The sequence below is a fragment of the Benincasa hispida genome, chromosome 2 (genome assembly GCF_027475165.1).
Source record: "Benincasa hispida cultivar pf3 chromosome 2, pf3_genome.v1.1, whole genome shotgun sequence".
NCBI classification, from domain to species: domain Eukaryota; kingdom Viridiplantae; phylum Streptophyta; class Magnoliopsida; order Cucurbitales; family Cucurbitaceae; genus Benincasa; species Benincasa hispida.
In genome coordinates, this window is record NC_143479.1 from 39,258,953 (window position 1) to 39,273,008 (window position 14,056).

The 14,056-nt window shown below is 30.0% G+C and overlaps 1 protein-coding gene across 1 annotated transcript; it reads right to left on the reverse strand.

Annotated features, from left to right (window-relative positions):
- Positions 1-487: 487 nt before the first annotated feature.
- On the reverse strand, positions 488-7,452 carry FT (PEBP (phosphatidylethanolamine-binding protein) family protein). Its single transcript, XM_039021941.2, has 4 exons — positions 4,964-7,452; positions 4,763-4,824; positions 1,364-1,404; positions 488-1,003 (listed from the first exon to the last, which is right to left on the reverse strand). The coding sequence occupies exons 1-4, from the start codon at positions 5,159-5,161 to the stop codon at positions 765-767; spliced, it is 540 nt and encodes a 179-aa protein (XP_038877869.2). The 5' UTR covers positions 5,162-7,452; the 3' UTR covers positions 488-764.
- Positions 7,453-14,056: the final 6,604 nt, after the last annotated feature.

The following is a 14,056-nucleotide window of genomic DNA, read 5'->3' on the forward strand; positions in this document are numbered from 1 at the left end:
AATCTTAATTTTCAAAACAAAAAACAAAAAAATAAACTATTTATCAAACGAGAACTAAACTTCCATCCATAAATTCCAAGACTATTTGGGTCACTGAGTTATATGATCATTATATGTGAACTAAATCTATATTTACATACATACTTACATAGGTGTACATAAAAAAATGTTTTAAAAAAAAAAGATCAAGATAATTGGCAAACCTGCATAGTAGGCATATTTCTAGAGAGAGAGCGCAAGGATAGTCCATTTTCATTATTTATTTGGCTTAAAATGTAATCAACCATTTATAAACTTCAAATTTTACATCTAATATGTTTTTGACCTATTCAAATTTTTGTTTCTAATTCATAACAAGAGCATAAAATTGAATGTTAAGAGATTCACTAAACACAAAATTGAAAGTTCATAAATTTATTAAACATATAATAGAAAATTAAATATCATATTAATCTTTAGGAATCAAGTACAAAAAACTTGTCGCTAATTTGAGCCCAAAAGAACAAAAACTATTCATTATTAATATATCAACTGACCTTATTACAATATATATATAGTACAAGGACAATAAACAACAACAATGCATTTTTGCCCTTATTACCCCTCCATATGGATCATAAACTATTTCTCTAGAAGCATATATATAGGAATCAAAACATAAACCCACATTATCAATATATATATATATATAACTATATATATATTTAGTAATAATAATAATAATATGTGAAAAATAAGTGAAGTGGGGTTTTTAATTAGTTTAGTTAATAATCATCTTGGACTCTTCTTCTTCCACCAGAACCACTTTCCCTTTGGCAATTGAAATAAACAGCGGCAACTGGCAAACCAAGATTGTAAAGCTCTGCAAAGTCTCTTGTATTGAAGTTTTGGCGCCAACCAGGAGCATACACTGTTTGTCTTCCAAGTTGTCTAAACAAAACCAGCACAAAACGATGGATCCCCACCGTTGGTCTTGGACTCTCATAGCACACTATCTCTTGCCCTACACATTAAATTCAACTCATTAATCCCAACCCAACAAATATACACGTTTGTATCACTCAAATTGTCACGAATAATTGTCTACCAGGATAGAACATGAATTAACGATATAGTATCTAAGTAATTGTATAACCTCAAAAGTTGTATCTTGTCCATATTTTGTCCATATTTTCCTAATATCAAATATAATACCCAAATATTTATAGAATTTCAACAATCTACTTTTACTTTTTGCTCCATAAAGTTTATCAAATCTCCCTTTATTCTACTCCATCTTCAAATTTTTAATATATTTTAAATCAGATTGACATAGTTTTTTGAGAATTTAGCTTATACATTTATTAAAAGGAAAACATATTACCGAAGGTTGCCCCTGTTGTAGCTGGAATATCAGTCACCAACCTGCAAAATGAACCAAAACATTTTTATATAAGTTTTTTGTATATGAATTTCTAGATGATAAAAAGGAAAAAGGATATAAAAGGGAATAATCAAGAGAGGTTAAAATGTGTGGAAGAATTAATAATAATAATTATTGCACCTTCATTAGAAAATGCATTCAATGAAAGCAAAAACAAAATAAATTGAAGAAAAAACGAGCAATTAAATGAAACACGATTATACCGGAAAAAAAGTTGTACTAAAAGAAAACGTTGAATTAAGAATTGGGTCTATTGAAGATCCTATTTGTTACCGATTTGGTTATTTATATATTAATCTTTTTTGAAAATTAAGTATATAGATGCTATTTCCATCTCCAAATTGTTTTATTTATTATCTACTTTTTATCGATGATTTAAAAAAAAACAAACTAAATTTTGAAAACTAAATAATAATAATAATTCTTATAAATATGTTTTTTTTTTTAAAATAACTAAAGATCCAACCATTATATTTAAGATATATGCAAATTATTATAAGAAACGACGGAAAAATATGCTTAATTTTAAAAATTCAAAAAACGAAAAACGAAATTGTTATCAAATGGAGTCTAAGAGCTCCAAATTTAGTTTCAATTTTTCTATTTAAAATTTAAATTCGATGTCTGTGATTTAAAGAAACTCCATTAATTGTCCTTAATTAAACTATTTTTTAGTTGCTTAAACACTCCATTTTCTCTAATTTTTTTTACACAATTGATTAAATTTCTTATGTAGTAAAAAAAAAAAACACTAACTTTACTCATTACTTCTAAGTAAATAAAAAAAGATCATTTTGAGAAATGTGATTACATCATAAAGACTAAATTAAAACATTCAAGACAATAAAATCAAACAAGTGATTAAATATTGAATTGAAACTAACATGAAATTTAGGGACAATGATTCATCTCATGTTCACTTTGGAATAAAATCACATGACTTTGTTTTTGTTTTTACCACTATATGTCGTAAACTTCTTTGCATCTAGACAATGTACAATCAAGTCTCTCAATTGTCAAATATTTATCTATCATTCTAACTCTTATGTAGGTCAAACTCCTCGTCAGGATAGCACATTGCCTTTTCAATAGATTTCAACCATAAATCACACTACAACTATATTTTTTGAAATTTACAACTTTTTCAATAGATTTCAACCATAAATCACATTGTTAAGGATGACGACCCTCTAAATATATAACACTACAATGATATTATAAGGGTAATTGCAATTGGCAACATTTTTAGGAATAATAACCAAGTGTATAACATCACTTAAAAAAAATTAAATATAGATAAGTCTATCAGTGATAGACTTCTACCGTTGATAGACTCCCAAGTCTATCAACAATAGACTTCTATTGTTGATAAATTCTTACCAGTGATATAGTCTATCACTAATAGACTCCTACCAATAATATGATTTATCACTGATAGACTATTTAAATTTGGGTATATTTGCAATTTTTTTACATTATGTTATATCTGTTAATACTTTGGGTCTAATGTTTATATTTACAGCTGTCCTATATTATAATATCTACATAAAATATATCATATAAGAAATGAGTTTCTTAATTTTTATACTCTCGATTTTCTTCTTCTTATCTAATCTATTACGAAACTTTTGTTCGTATACCCAATATTTTAATTTTTTTTTTTAAAAAAGTGTTCGTGTGAACTGATTTAAACTTTATTGGGAATCGAAAGCAAGTCCCCGTGGGCATGTTTTTTTGGGCCACAAAAAAGAAAAAAAAAAAAATGAAAAAAGCGTGTAGGACTTGTACAAGGAATCTCTTGATTAATTGTTCACTCAAAAGTTGATAATCGCTGATTCCCAATTGTCCTCCACTTCAATCCCCATCATATAATATATTTCAAAATTTAATAATAATTTAAAAAAAAAAAAGACTTTCCAATTTTTATTCTTAATTCTTTTATTCATGGTTTGAAGTGGATGTCCATCACTTGGACAAGGTCTTCTCAGCTTTATTCCTTTTCTTTCCTAATAGTGAAAAGTCTAACTTTTTTTCTATTTTGTTCATTTTTTGCTAAAAAAAATTATATATTATCATAGAGACACCGTCATTGGTCAATTTTTGTCTCATTGAAATAGAATATTAATATTATAAAGAGGATGATTCAAACTTCCATTAAAGTTTGCCAAGTTATATTGGAAAAAGTTAACTTGCCTTTGTTTGTGTTTTAAGGTAAAAAGAAAAATAATTATAAAATTATAATCACAGTATTAAATTTTCGTTCATATGTTAAATATTTTCATTGATGTTTTTATTATATTATAAAAAAATTTATAAAAATTTAAAAAATATCACTAATTTAAATATAATATAAATAATAGACATATTAATTTGTTTTAAAATTATAAAATGTTTATTTCGATATTTTTATCGAAATTTCTGTAAAATTAAGATTTTGATATTGTTGTCGAAGTTGATATTTTAATGGTTATAATTTAGAAGTGAAACTATACATATGCATGCATATGCATATCAACTTGATGGGAAACATGATTGGTTATAGAGAGAGAATTCTTTTGATTACTTTTCTTTTTCTTTTGAGAAAAGATAGATTAGCCTTTTACTAGAAAGAAGGAAAGAAAAAAGAGAAGGAAAAATAAAGGCTATGGAAGAAGAGAACTACACATACAAGCCTCCACTTTCCTTTTCAGAAAAAGGGTTTTCAAATATAAAACAATGCTTTTAGTGAATGTATATATTACTATTATTATTATTTTTTTAAAAAAAAATGGGGTTGTTTTCGTTATAATACTTTTGAAAATAAGCTTGTAATATTTTAGGTGAACTATATTTTTTTTCCTTTTTTTTTTTTTGTTTGTAGTGGCTATTGTTATTGTATATATTTTTAAAAGATATCGATTGAATATATATGAGAACATATATCAACATGAAAAAGAATTTTCTGTTTTTTTAAAATAGAATTATTTATAAAAAATTTCTTTTACTAAAATGTTATTCCAAGACATGTAAAGGATTTTTTTACCACAATTTTGAAACTAAGAGCTTTTATAAATGTATTTGATATTTCTGAAAAAATTTCAAAAATATTATATCTATATATTGTGTTGCTGCATTTTCAATACTTAGTGGATTCATAGAACTTCGAATACTCGAATTTTGGACAAATAAAAATGTTATATGACAACAGAAATTTAATTAATACCCAATTTTCATATTAAGGTTGGCCTATTTACAATATCTGTAAAATGCATTGGAAAAAAATGAAACAAGTTGAATGAAAAATAAAAGTACAGAATGAAACAGTAAAAAAAAAAGAAAAAAGAAAAAAAGAAAACGTACCAATGCAAGTATTCCCTAAGATTAGGATCACTAGGGCTAGGAGCATCAGGATCCACCATAACCTATAACAAAGAAAAAGAAAACAAAATTAAATGAATGTGAAAATCACAAAGAAAAATAATTAATAATTGAAAAAAAGAAGGACATGGAAAGTGAAAAAAAAAAAAAAAAAAACTGAAAAAGTAAAATTAAAACACTTACCAAAGTGAAAAAGGTGCGAAGATCAGTGCCACCAATCTCAACTCTTGGCTGGTTTACAACTTGAGAGGGTTTGAGCTCACACCCATTGTTAACTTCCTTGGTGGAGTAAGTAACCCTAATTGAAATGGATCTCGAGAATGAGTCGACGACGTCGCCGATGACTCTCCCGACGATTAGAGGGTCACGATCTCTTGGCATGGTTTGTAAGTCGAGATGTTTCGGTTCGGTTCCGATGTACGTAAGAAAGCTACGAGGTTTGTAATTCTACCGATGTGAAGAAGTTCTTGGAGGGCAATGCCCTATTTATATATTTTCTAAGAGACCATACCTTTTATAAAAGAAAAAGAACCTATCTTGTCTTATGCAAACTAGAGATTCTTCACTTGCAATCTCATGTACTTTTTTTATGAGGAATTTTAGGAAAATATAAGAGTGAGATTTTTAAATTTGAAAAAAAAAAATTAGATGTGTGGATCTCATTGGTATGATTGTTCAGCTAGTTCACACTCACACATGCAACGTACGTAGTACTTAATAATTAAGCTATTAGGTGAGAATATGAAAGTCTAGTGGGTCCTACCTCCAACATTAAAATGTAGAAATAACTCCTAATTTTTAGGGTAATATATTGTAATGAATGGAACTGGTTGTCAAATTTGTAAATACATATCACAAGATATGATAAGGTTTTAAATTTTGTGGTTTATCACTAATATACCATATATATAGTCTATTACTAATTGATCTTATGACTTGGTTATCATTGACAGAGAACTTCTACATTTTTTATTGATACATGTCTATCACTTATCAACGATCTTTATACTTATTGTTGGTGAAATTTTTGTGTGAATATTATCGATGGACCACTAATATGTACATTTAATGACAACAATTTATTTGTGGACTATTTTTGAGTCTACTGACTATTTTTAAGTCTACTAACAACTTTGTACATGTTTGGTAGACTGTTCTGATGTCTATCAAACTTATCATTTATAAACCATTTATATCTCTATGAATAATAATAGTCTATTATTAATTAATACATATTTATTACCTATATTAAAGAAAATGATATATTAGTGGTACGATGCTATTAGTAATTTATTATCATTTTTGTTAGGGTTATTTTTAAATATAGAAAAATAAATAAAAATATTTACCAGATATAATAAAATTTTAGAACTATCAATCAGCGTCTATCATTGATAGTTTTAAAATTTTGTTATATTTTATAAATATTTTTAACAGTTTTATCATTTGAAATAATTTCTCTTTTTGTTATCTACTAATTTGTTAATAGTATTAAGTTATCCCTTGTTTACTATTTTTAATCTCTTCTAATTTACTGATATTATTAGTCAACCATGGACCAAATCACACATGAGCATGCAAAAACTCATGATTAGAAACTGCTTTTATGTATCACATATGCACTATTTTTAATTCTATTGATATGATATATCGTCAATGATAGACTTAATAACAAACATCCAAATAATCTAATATATTGAAGAAAAAACAAAAGTTAAATATCATCAAGATGGTAATTCTATTTTAATTGATAATGTATATACCTAACAAAATTAAAGACAACGGTAAACGAGCATGCAGATAATGAATGATAGACCTTAACAGTAATAGGTTTATCTCTAACCGACCTCATATGTATCCATCATTGACAACCTTCAATCGTGAATAAGTCTATCAAAGATAGAACTCAGTCAATGATAGATACTAATAGCAGAAAGCTCATATCATATTTGCAACATGTAAAATCAATAAATGGATTACGGTCTAAGAGGTGAGAGATAAAGTACATCTGACCCAGTGAAATTAATCAAGTTCGATTATAGTACATACTATGTATTTATTATAGTGAAATAATATATTTATATATATATATATTTCGAGGTTAAAAGGTATTTAATTTGAAAATAAGTAATTTCAGAAAAAAGTGATGTAGGAGTATATCAACATGTAGCGGAAGAAACAAGGATCAATAAACATTTTAATTCATTAATTTTGACTATAACTAAAACATACTCATACAATATAAATAAGAGGGTTTTAAGTCATACCTTTGTAAAACTTCTTGAATCTCGATTCTCAACTGCAAAACTTCTCCAAATCTCGTTGTGAACCACCTCAAGATCTTCCCTTCTATTCTCTTGGGGCTTTAGATTGAGTTGTGAGACTCAAGATAAGCTTGAATGAAGGGAACTTGGAGAAAAACTCACTGCAACAACCCATTTGAAGAACAACTTCTTCAACTAGAATTTTTCAGCAAAAACTCAATTGATGCATACCTCAATTCCACTTCCATCTTCTCTATTTATTGCAGGACACTAATGCAAAGAAGATGGTTGCATGAGATGCAACTCATGCTTGGAGATTTGAAGCTTAAATGAAGTGGATGTTGTGAGAGCTACTTAATGATAGTGGAGAAAATCAACTTTCCAAAAGTTTGTTTCCAAATTTCCAATATCAAATTGATTTCGAAAATCCATTTTAATTTGAAACATGGAAACTTTATTAATTTTATAAAAAATAATTTTCTAAATAAAATTAATAAATAATTAATTAATTAATTCTAATTAATTTAATATCAAATATTAAATTAATTTTACACAAATTCTACCTTCAGGAATAAATAATAATTAATTCCCCAATTCCGTTTAATTTCGTAATTAACATGTAATTATATCTCATATAATTACTAATTCTCTTAATTCTAATTTGAATGTTTCAAATTAACTTATCACGCTACTCTAAAGCTAATCCATTTACGACCTAGTAGAGGGACCTCGTGGACCTACAGATCATTGGCTCCAAAGATTTGAGATTAATTAGCTAAACTCATTACACCGAATTAACTCCCATTTGTTAACTTCCACTAAAGCCCATAATTGCACTCCCCTCACTGTAGATATATTATGTCCACTTAATATAACCATGATAAGTAAGTTAACCCTTCACAAGTTGTTTGTAGTAACAGTCGGGTCAAATATCTATTTTACCCCCGAGATTACCTCTTGTTTCTTATGTCCCACTGATCCTCTAATGAACAATTGGTTTGTAATCCGATCAACAAACTGAGTTCCTCTCGAGCCAATGAGAGGGTGGGGCCCCTTGTTCAAGACCCAAAGTCAGCACTTAAGAAGACAACCTCTCTACTATCCCTAAAAGCGGGTAGAAGTGAATTCCATCTTCCACTCTATGTCCCCAACTATCTACCCGGTCTTATCCCTGAAATGGAGGTTTATTGAGTCGGCGCTGTTTAGTCAACCCTCACTTATGAAAATCTAAGGATAATTCCAAATAAACAGGAGTTCATAGTTAGTTCAGGATTAAGGTCAAGTTACCTAGGTCATTGCTTTGAAATAGTTAGTCTTAAACGGTAAACAACGTTATAAAGTAAGAGTGACTGATTTCGTGGTCCGATCTTGTACAAATTCCATTACACTGGATGCCCTCACTCCTCATGTCCTAACATGTACGAATTAAGATCACATCATCTGTAGCACTTTACATCTTCTTGTAACAACTACATAGTGGGCCGCATCCAATAGTGTTACCAGAATAAGGCACTCAACCTCATTCATATACTATAGATCATTTTGACTATTTACTCGAACCTGATCCACTTTTATATCTTCACATAAAGTTCAAGTACTCATGTAATAGTCATGGGTCTTTTAGTTTATTGAGTTTTATTTCTAAAATGAAATAAGCAATACATATTTTCAATAACATCTTATTGAATTTTCAGAATAAGTTTTATTGTTTACAAACCACGAGTTTTAGAAAATAAAATCCAACAATTGAAGTGTTTAGAAATCGCTTAAAATAACTTTTGAAACACTTTCAAATAGTAATTTAAACAATTTTTATCAAAAGAGTATAAATAAAAATTATTTTCTTGAAAAATGACAAAATTTAAGGTTCTAATTTTTTTAGATAACTAGTTTTTGAAGTCCATGTCTGTTGAGTAAAACATTGATGTTCTTGTCGGAAATTTGGCAAAATATTAGAAGTGTAGTTGTCTCACATTAGAAAGATTTAAGAAAGGCATGACCTTGTCCTACATTGAAAAGGTTTAGGAAAGCCATGGGCTTGTCCTACATAAAAAACATTTAGGAAAGTCATGTGCTCCAAGCCTATAAAAGGAGTCCATGTTTTTGGTTTCAGTCGTCCCAGTTAGAAACACTTTAAGGTTAGTGTGCTAATTTTAATTAAATTCATTTCGTGTTCTTTAGTTTAAGTATGGAAAAAAAGGTGTGAGTTGTCAAAAACTTCGAGAGAATGCTATAGTAATTGGGATCTGGAGAGATAATATTTTGTGTGATTGTAACAATTTTAAATATAGTGGATTTCTTTTTTATAGGGTATGGGTTTTTTTTTTTTTTTTTTCGAGTTGGGAATTTTTTTTATCTAAATTCTTTTGTTTCCAATTTTATTGTTTTTTTTTTTTTTAAATTCTCTGTTATTTTGTACTTATTCCTACGATATAAATGTGAAGTTTTTTCCAACAAGATATTGTCCATTACCTAGCTTGACTAAGCAAGAAATGCCCAACCAAAGGGAATAAAAAAGTTACAAGATGAGGTATTAGATTAGCGATTATGTGAAGTAGACGTTTCTTTTTAAATTACCTAGCTTAGTTGATGAGATGAAGAAAAGAAGCCCTTTTTTCTAAAAAAAAAAAAAAAAAAAAAAAAAAAAAAAAAAAAAAAAAAAAAATTCTTGAGATTATAAGTTAAAAATTAAGTTGTGGGTTTTCATATGAAGAGTTATTTCTCGGGAAAATTAAAAGAATATTGTACTTTTAGAAACTATTTAGGAAAATATTGTTGTTTTCAAACTATTTGTAAAAATATTGTTGTTTTAAATAAGTCGAGGGTTGAAAATTCGACCTAGATAGGTCGAATTTTGAACCCTCGACCTTCCTTCTTTTTTTTAGGAAAATATTGTTGTTTTCAAACGGATTCTGTCATCTCAGCAAGTCTGACTAAATAATGAGCTAACAAACTTCCCAATCAAATTCGAGAGCGAGATTATGAGAGACAGCGAGAGTTTGAGAGAGCGAGATTTTGAGCGAGAGCGTGAGCGTGAGCGAGAGGAGAGCGAGATTTTGATAGAGAGCGAGAATACCGTACAAATTTCCCTTTTTTTTCCTCCTTTTTAATTATTACACATTCCACCTTCTTCTTTCTAATCCTTTCTTTTTTTTTTTTTTCCATTTTATAAAAAAAAATTCTAAAAATATTTATTATTTTATTATTATTTTATTTAAACTCTAAAAAGAATAAATTAAAAAAATAATAACTCATAAAAATAAAAATAAATGTAAATTAAATATCTCATTTATATAAAAATAATTACAAAAATCAATGTGTCCCACAAGGCGGACGTCGTGGATTTCGAGCTGGTTGTCGTCGTTGACTTCGAACTTGAGGTTGCTCGAGTTCTTCTTCATGTTGCTTTGGTACCTCTGCAGGTGCTTCATAATATAAATATTCATTATGCTCTCCACGACCCCGACCATGTCCATGTACGTATAAAGACGAAGGACTAGCCTCTGAGTCATAATGTCCTGAACCAAATGCTGATATCATCATCATCGAACTAACATAATCAGTTTGACTCTGCGTCTGTGTCATAGGGGGCAACTCTTCCACATTATGTGCAACCTCATCAAACTTATCCTCTTCCCGAACAGGTCCTCTACGTCTAGGAGATGGTGGAGGAACAATAAGTATATCGTACATATAATGAATTTCCTCCATATAGCTTTGGTTCTCACTACATATAGCAAGAACCTGGTTCGGATCATTGGCAACCTCACGGAGTCTACTGTTGTTCGATCTCTATGAATTATAAAATAATTAGACAATATTTAAAATAAATTTAAATTAAAAAAATTAGATAATATTCATTCATTTACCAGATGACCCACAACTGCTTCCGGACGAGTGACGTTGCGCCTTGTGATATTATTAAACCAATGAATATATTCTGGAGTGACATCTATGTCAAACTGTTCAAGAGAAACCCCCACTGCAATAAACCTTGCACGATAGTGCCATCGCACTACCAAATGTGCAACTTTTTCGGACTAATCTCCAGTCCTTAGGTCAATATCATGCAGTACGTGTTCAGTATTACAAGGCAATGGGATATCCTGCTGAAAACCAAATTGTCTCATCACCCTGTCAAGAAGATGCCACTCACCAATGTGAAAACATATGAGAGGACTCATCGTCCACCATATGTTTTGACCATTCGTACAAAAAATAGGCAAAGTATGCACAATAATTTTGTACGGCTCCCAAATAACCTGAAATACAAAATATTATATTAGAGAATATTAAAGACAAATACAATAAAAATGTGAATAAAATAATCAATTAGATTTAGTGTAATGTACCTGTTCAGGTTGAAGCAGATCGAACATGTATCTATACTGGTTGACTACATGTGTGGCTGTCCTAGTCACACAAATTTGTTTCTCCACCTAAATTTTTAAATTGATAATTTAGAATTTAAATTAACTAGATCAGTTATATAAAAATTAAATTGAATTAAAACAACATATCGAGAACTGTAGGCTCGTCCAAGTAACTGAGCATCATTAACATGATGTAGCTGGAGCCATTGTTAGAAATCGCTTCCAAGCCCATAGTTGCAAAAGTATGAGAGGCCCAGCTATCTCTCGTTCCTCAGGTCTTGTTTCTTTGCATAGTTGTCTATACAACCATGTCAAGCATGCTCCACCTCACGAATACCGCCCCGCATCATGGAGGTTAGCTAATAGTGACAGGAACATCAAGTGAACAAAATGACTTGATTTATCTGAAAATAGACTTCCACCCATCATTTGTAGTATATATGCTCGCGCATATCTTATGATAGTTTCCTCGTCTGCATCATCTGTGAGCTCACGAAAATGTGTTCCTAACCATATTAAACTTAACCTCGATCCTTTAATCTTGTCGGCAGGTGGGGTCGCACCGAGGTACAGTTGACAAACTTCTAACTAGTCATCGTACATCACTCCGGTGACCGGTTCATCGTCAACAGGTAACCCCAACAACACTTCTATGTCTTATAGAGTGATAGTGCACTCTCCAACAGACATATGGAATGTATGCGTCTCGGGCCTCCATCTCTCGATCAAGGCTGTGATCAGATGCAAGTCCAAATGAATAATTCCTGCCTCTCGACGTCTACAAGATATTTCTCCAGTAGTACGATCTCGCCATACAGCATATGATCGATGAATGGGCTGGTCGTACAAAACATCGGGATCAACAAGTCCTGGGTTTATCATGACGCTCCAATGCATCCCTTATTTCTGTTCTTCTTTTCTCGAAATAGTTCACTCATTTGAAGAATGTTATCTGAGCAAGAGCATTTATAGGAAACATTCGAGCTCCTTTGAGGACTCCATTTATGCACTCTGATAGATTTGTCGTCATCCACCCATATCTGAATCCTCTATCATGTGCAAGTCCATTGCTCTAAACTAATGTTGTAAAAAAAACTTAGACAGCTCCGATTTATTCCTTTGATATCTTCAATTGCTTTGTTGAACTTTTGAATTTGAAACTGACACCCGACACGATAAACATAAATTGACACCCGAAAAGTTCACGTTATCACAACGAGATGGATTGGACAGAACTAGCTACTCAACAATGATGTGGATTTTGTAACCAGTTAGGACATAATCGAAGGAAGTGTCCTTCGTTACTAAGACGGGCTTCAGATAATTAGGAATTGAATAATAAATAATTTTTTATTATAATTTATTGTATATTCAATATTTTTTATAATAATCTACTGTATATTCATTTTTTTTTTTTTTTTTGTAATCAATAAAGTTTTACATTATAATAATCTAATATATTCAATTTATAGTATAATAATCTAATATATTCAATTTATAGTATAATAATCTAATATATTCAATTTATAGTATAATAATCTAATATATTCAATTTATTGTCTAATGATTATTCAATTATAATATAATAATCTAATATATTCAATTTGTTGTCTAATGATTATTCAATTATAGTATAATAATCTAATATATTCAATTTGTTGTCTAATGATTATTCAATTATAGTATAATAATCTAATATATTCAATTTATTGTCTAATGATTATTCAATTATAGTATAATCATCTAATATATTCAATTATAGTCTAATATTCAATTATAGTATGATTATTAGCTCCTTTTTTCTCTTTTTTTTATATACATTTCTATGGAAAGTTCAAATAAGTGAAGACTCTCGCTCTCTCCTAAGATCTCGCTCTCTCAATCTCGCTCTCTCCTAAGATCTCGCTCTCTCACTCTCGCTCTCTCTTAAGATCTCGCTCTCTCAGTATCGCTTTCTCCTAAGATCTCGCTCTCGCGATCTCGATCTCGCTCTCGTTCTCTCGCTCTCGCGCTCGCTTTCTCCTAAGATCTCGCTCTCTCACTCTCACTCTCTCTCAATATCTCGCTCTCTCTGTTATTATTGTTATTTTTCCATTAATGATTACTAGCTTTTATTTCTTCTGGAACAATCACAAACACTTTTTTTATTATGGATCTACTTTTTTGTTCGTAGACAAAGTTAATTCGGAATTGTCTTTCATTCCAAGGCATAACTTGTATCCATGCGCTTCATATTCGCCTGGAGTTCGCTCCCAGAAATATAGCTATCCCCACCCCTCACGTCAATCTCACAAGCCTCCGTCTAATTCAAAACGATAACAAAATGCATAGGTTGTTAGAAGCAGCTCGAGTACACAGATACATATAGTATACCATCTCATTGCTTTATTTCCTCTATGAGGGAAAAAGAAAAGTAATAAACCTACAATCTCGAGGGTGGATGTGTGTCGAAACTTCAACCTTCGACAACCTAAGCGAGATTCGCGAGATTTCCCTTGTCGAGGGTTGAAGTTTCGGCTTATGTATTGTTTCCAAGTTTTTCTTTGTTCGTCGAGTTCTCAACGTTCGACCTCCACAATTAGTCGAGTTCTCATCGTTCCTCTAGCCTCGAATTCCCAAAACAACAATATTTCTCTAAT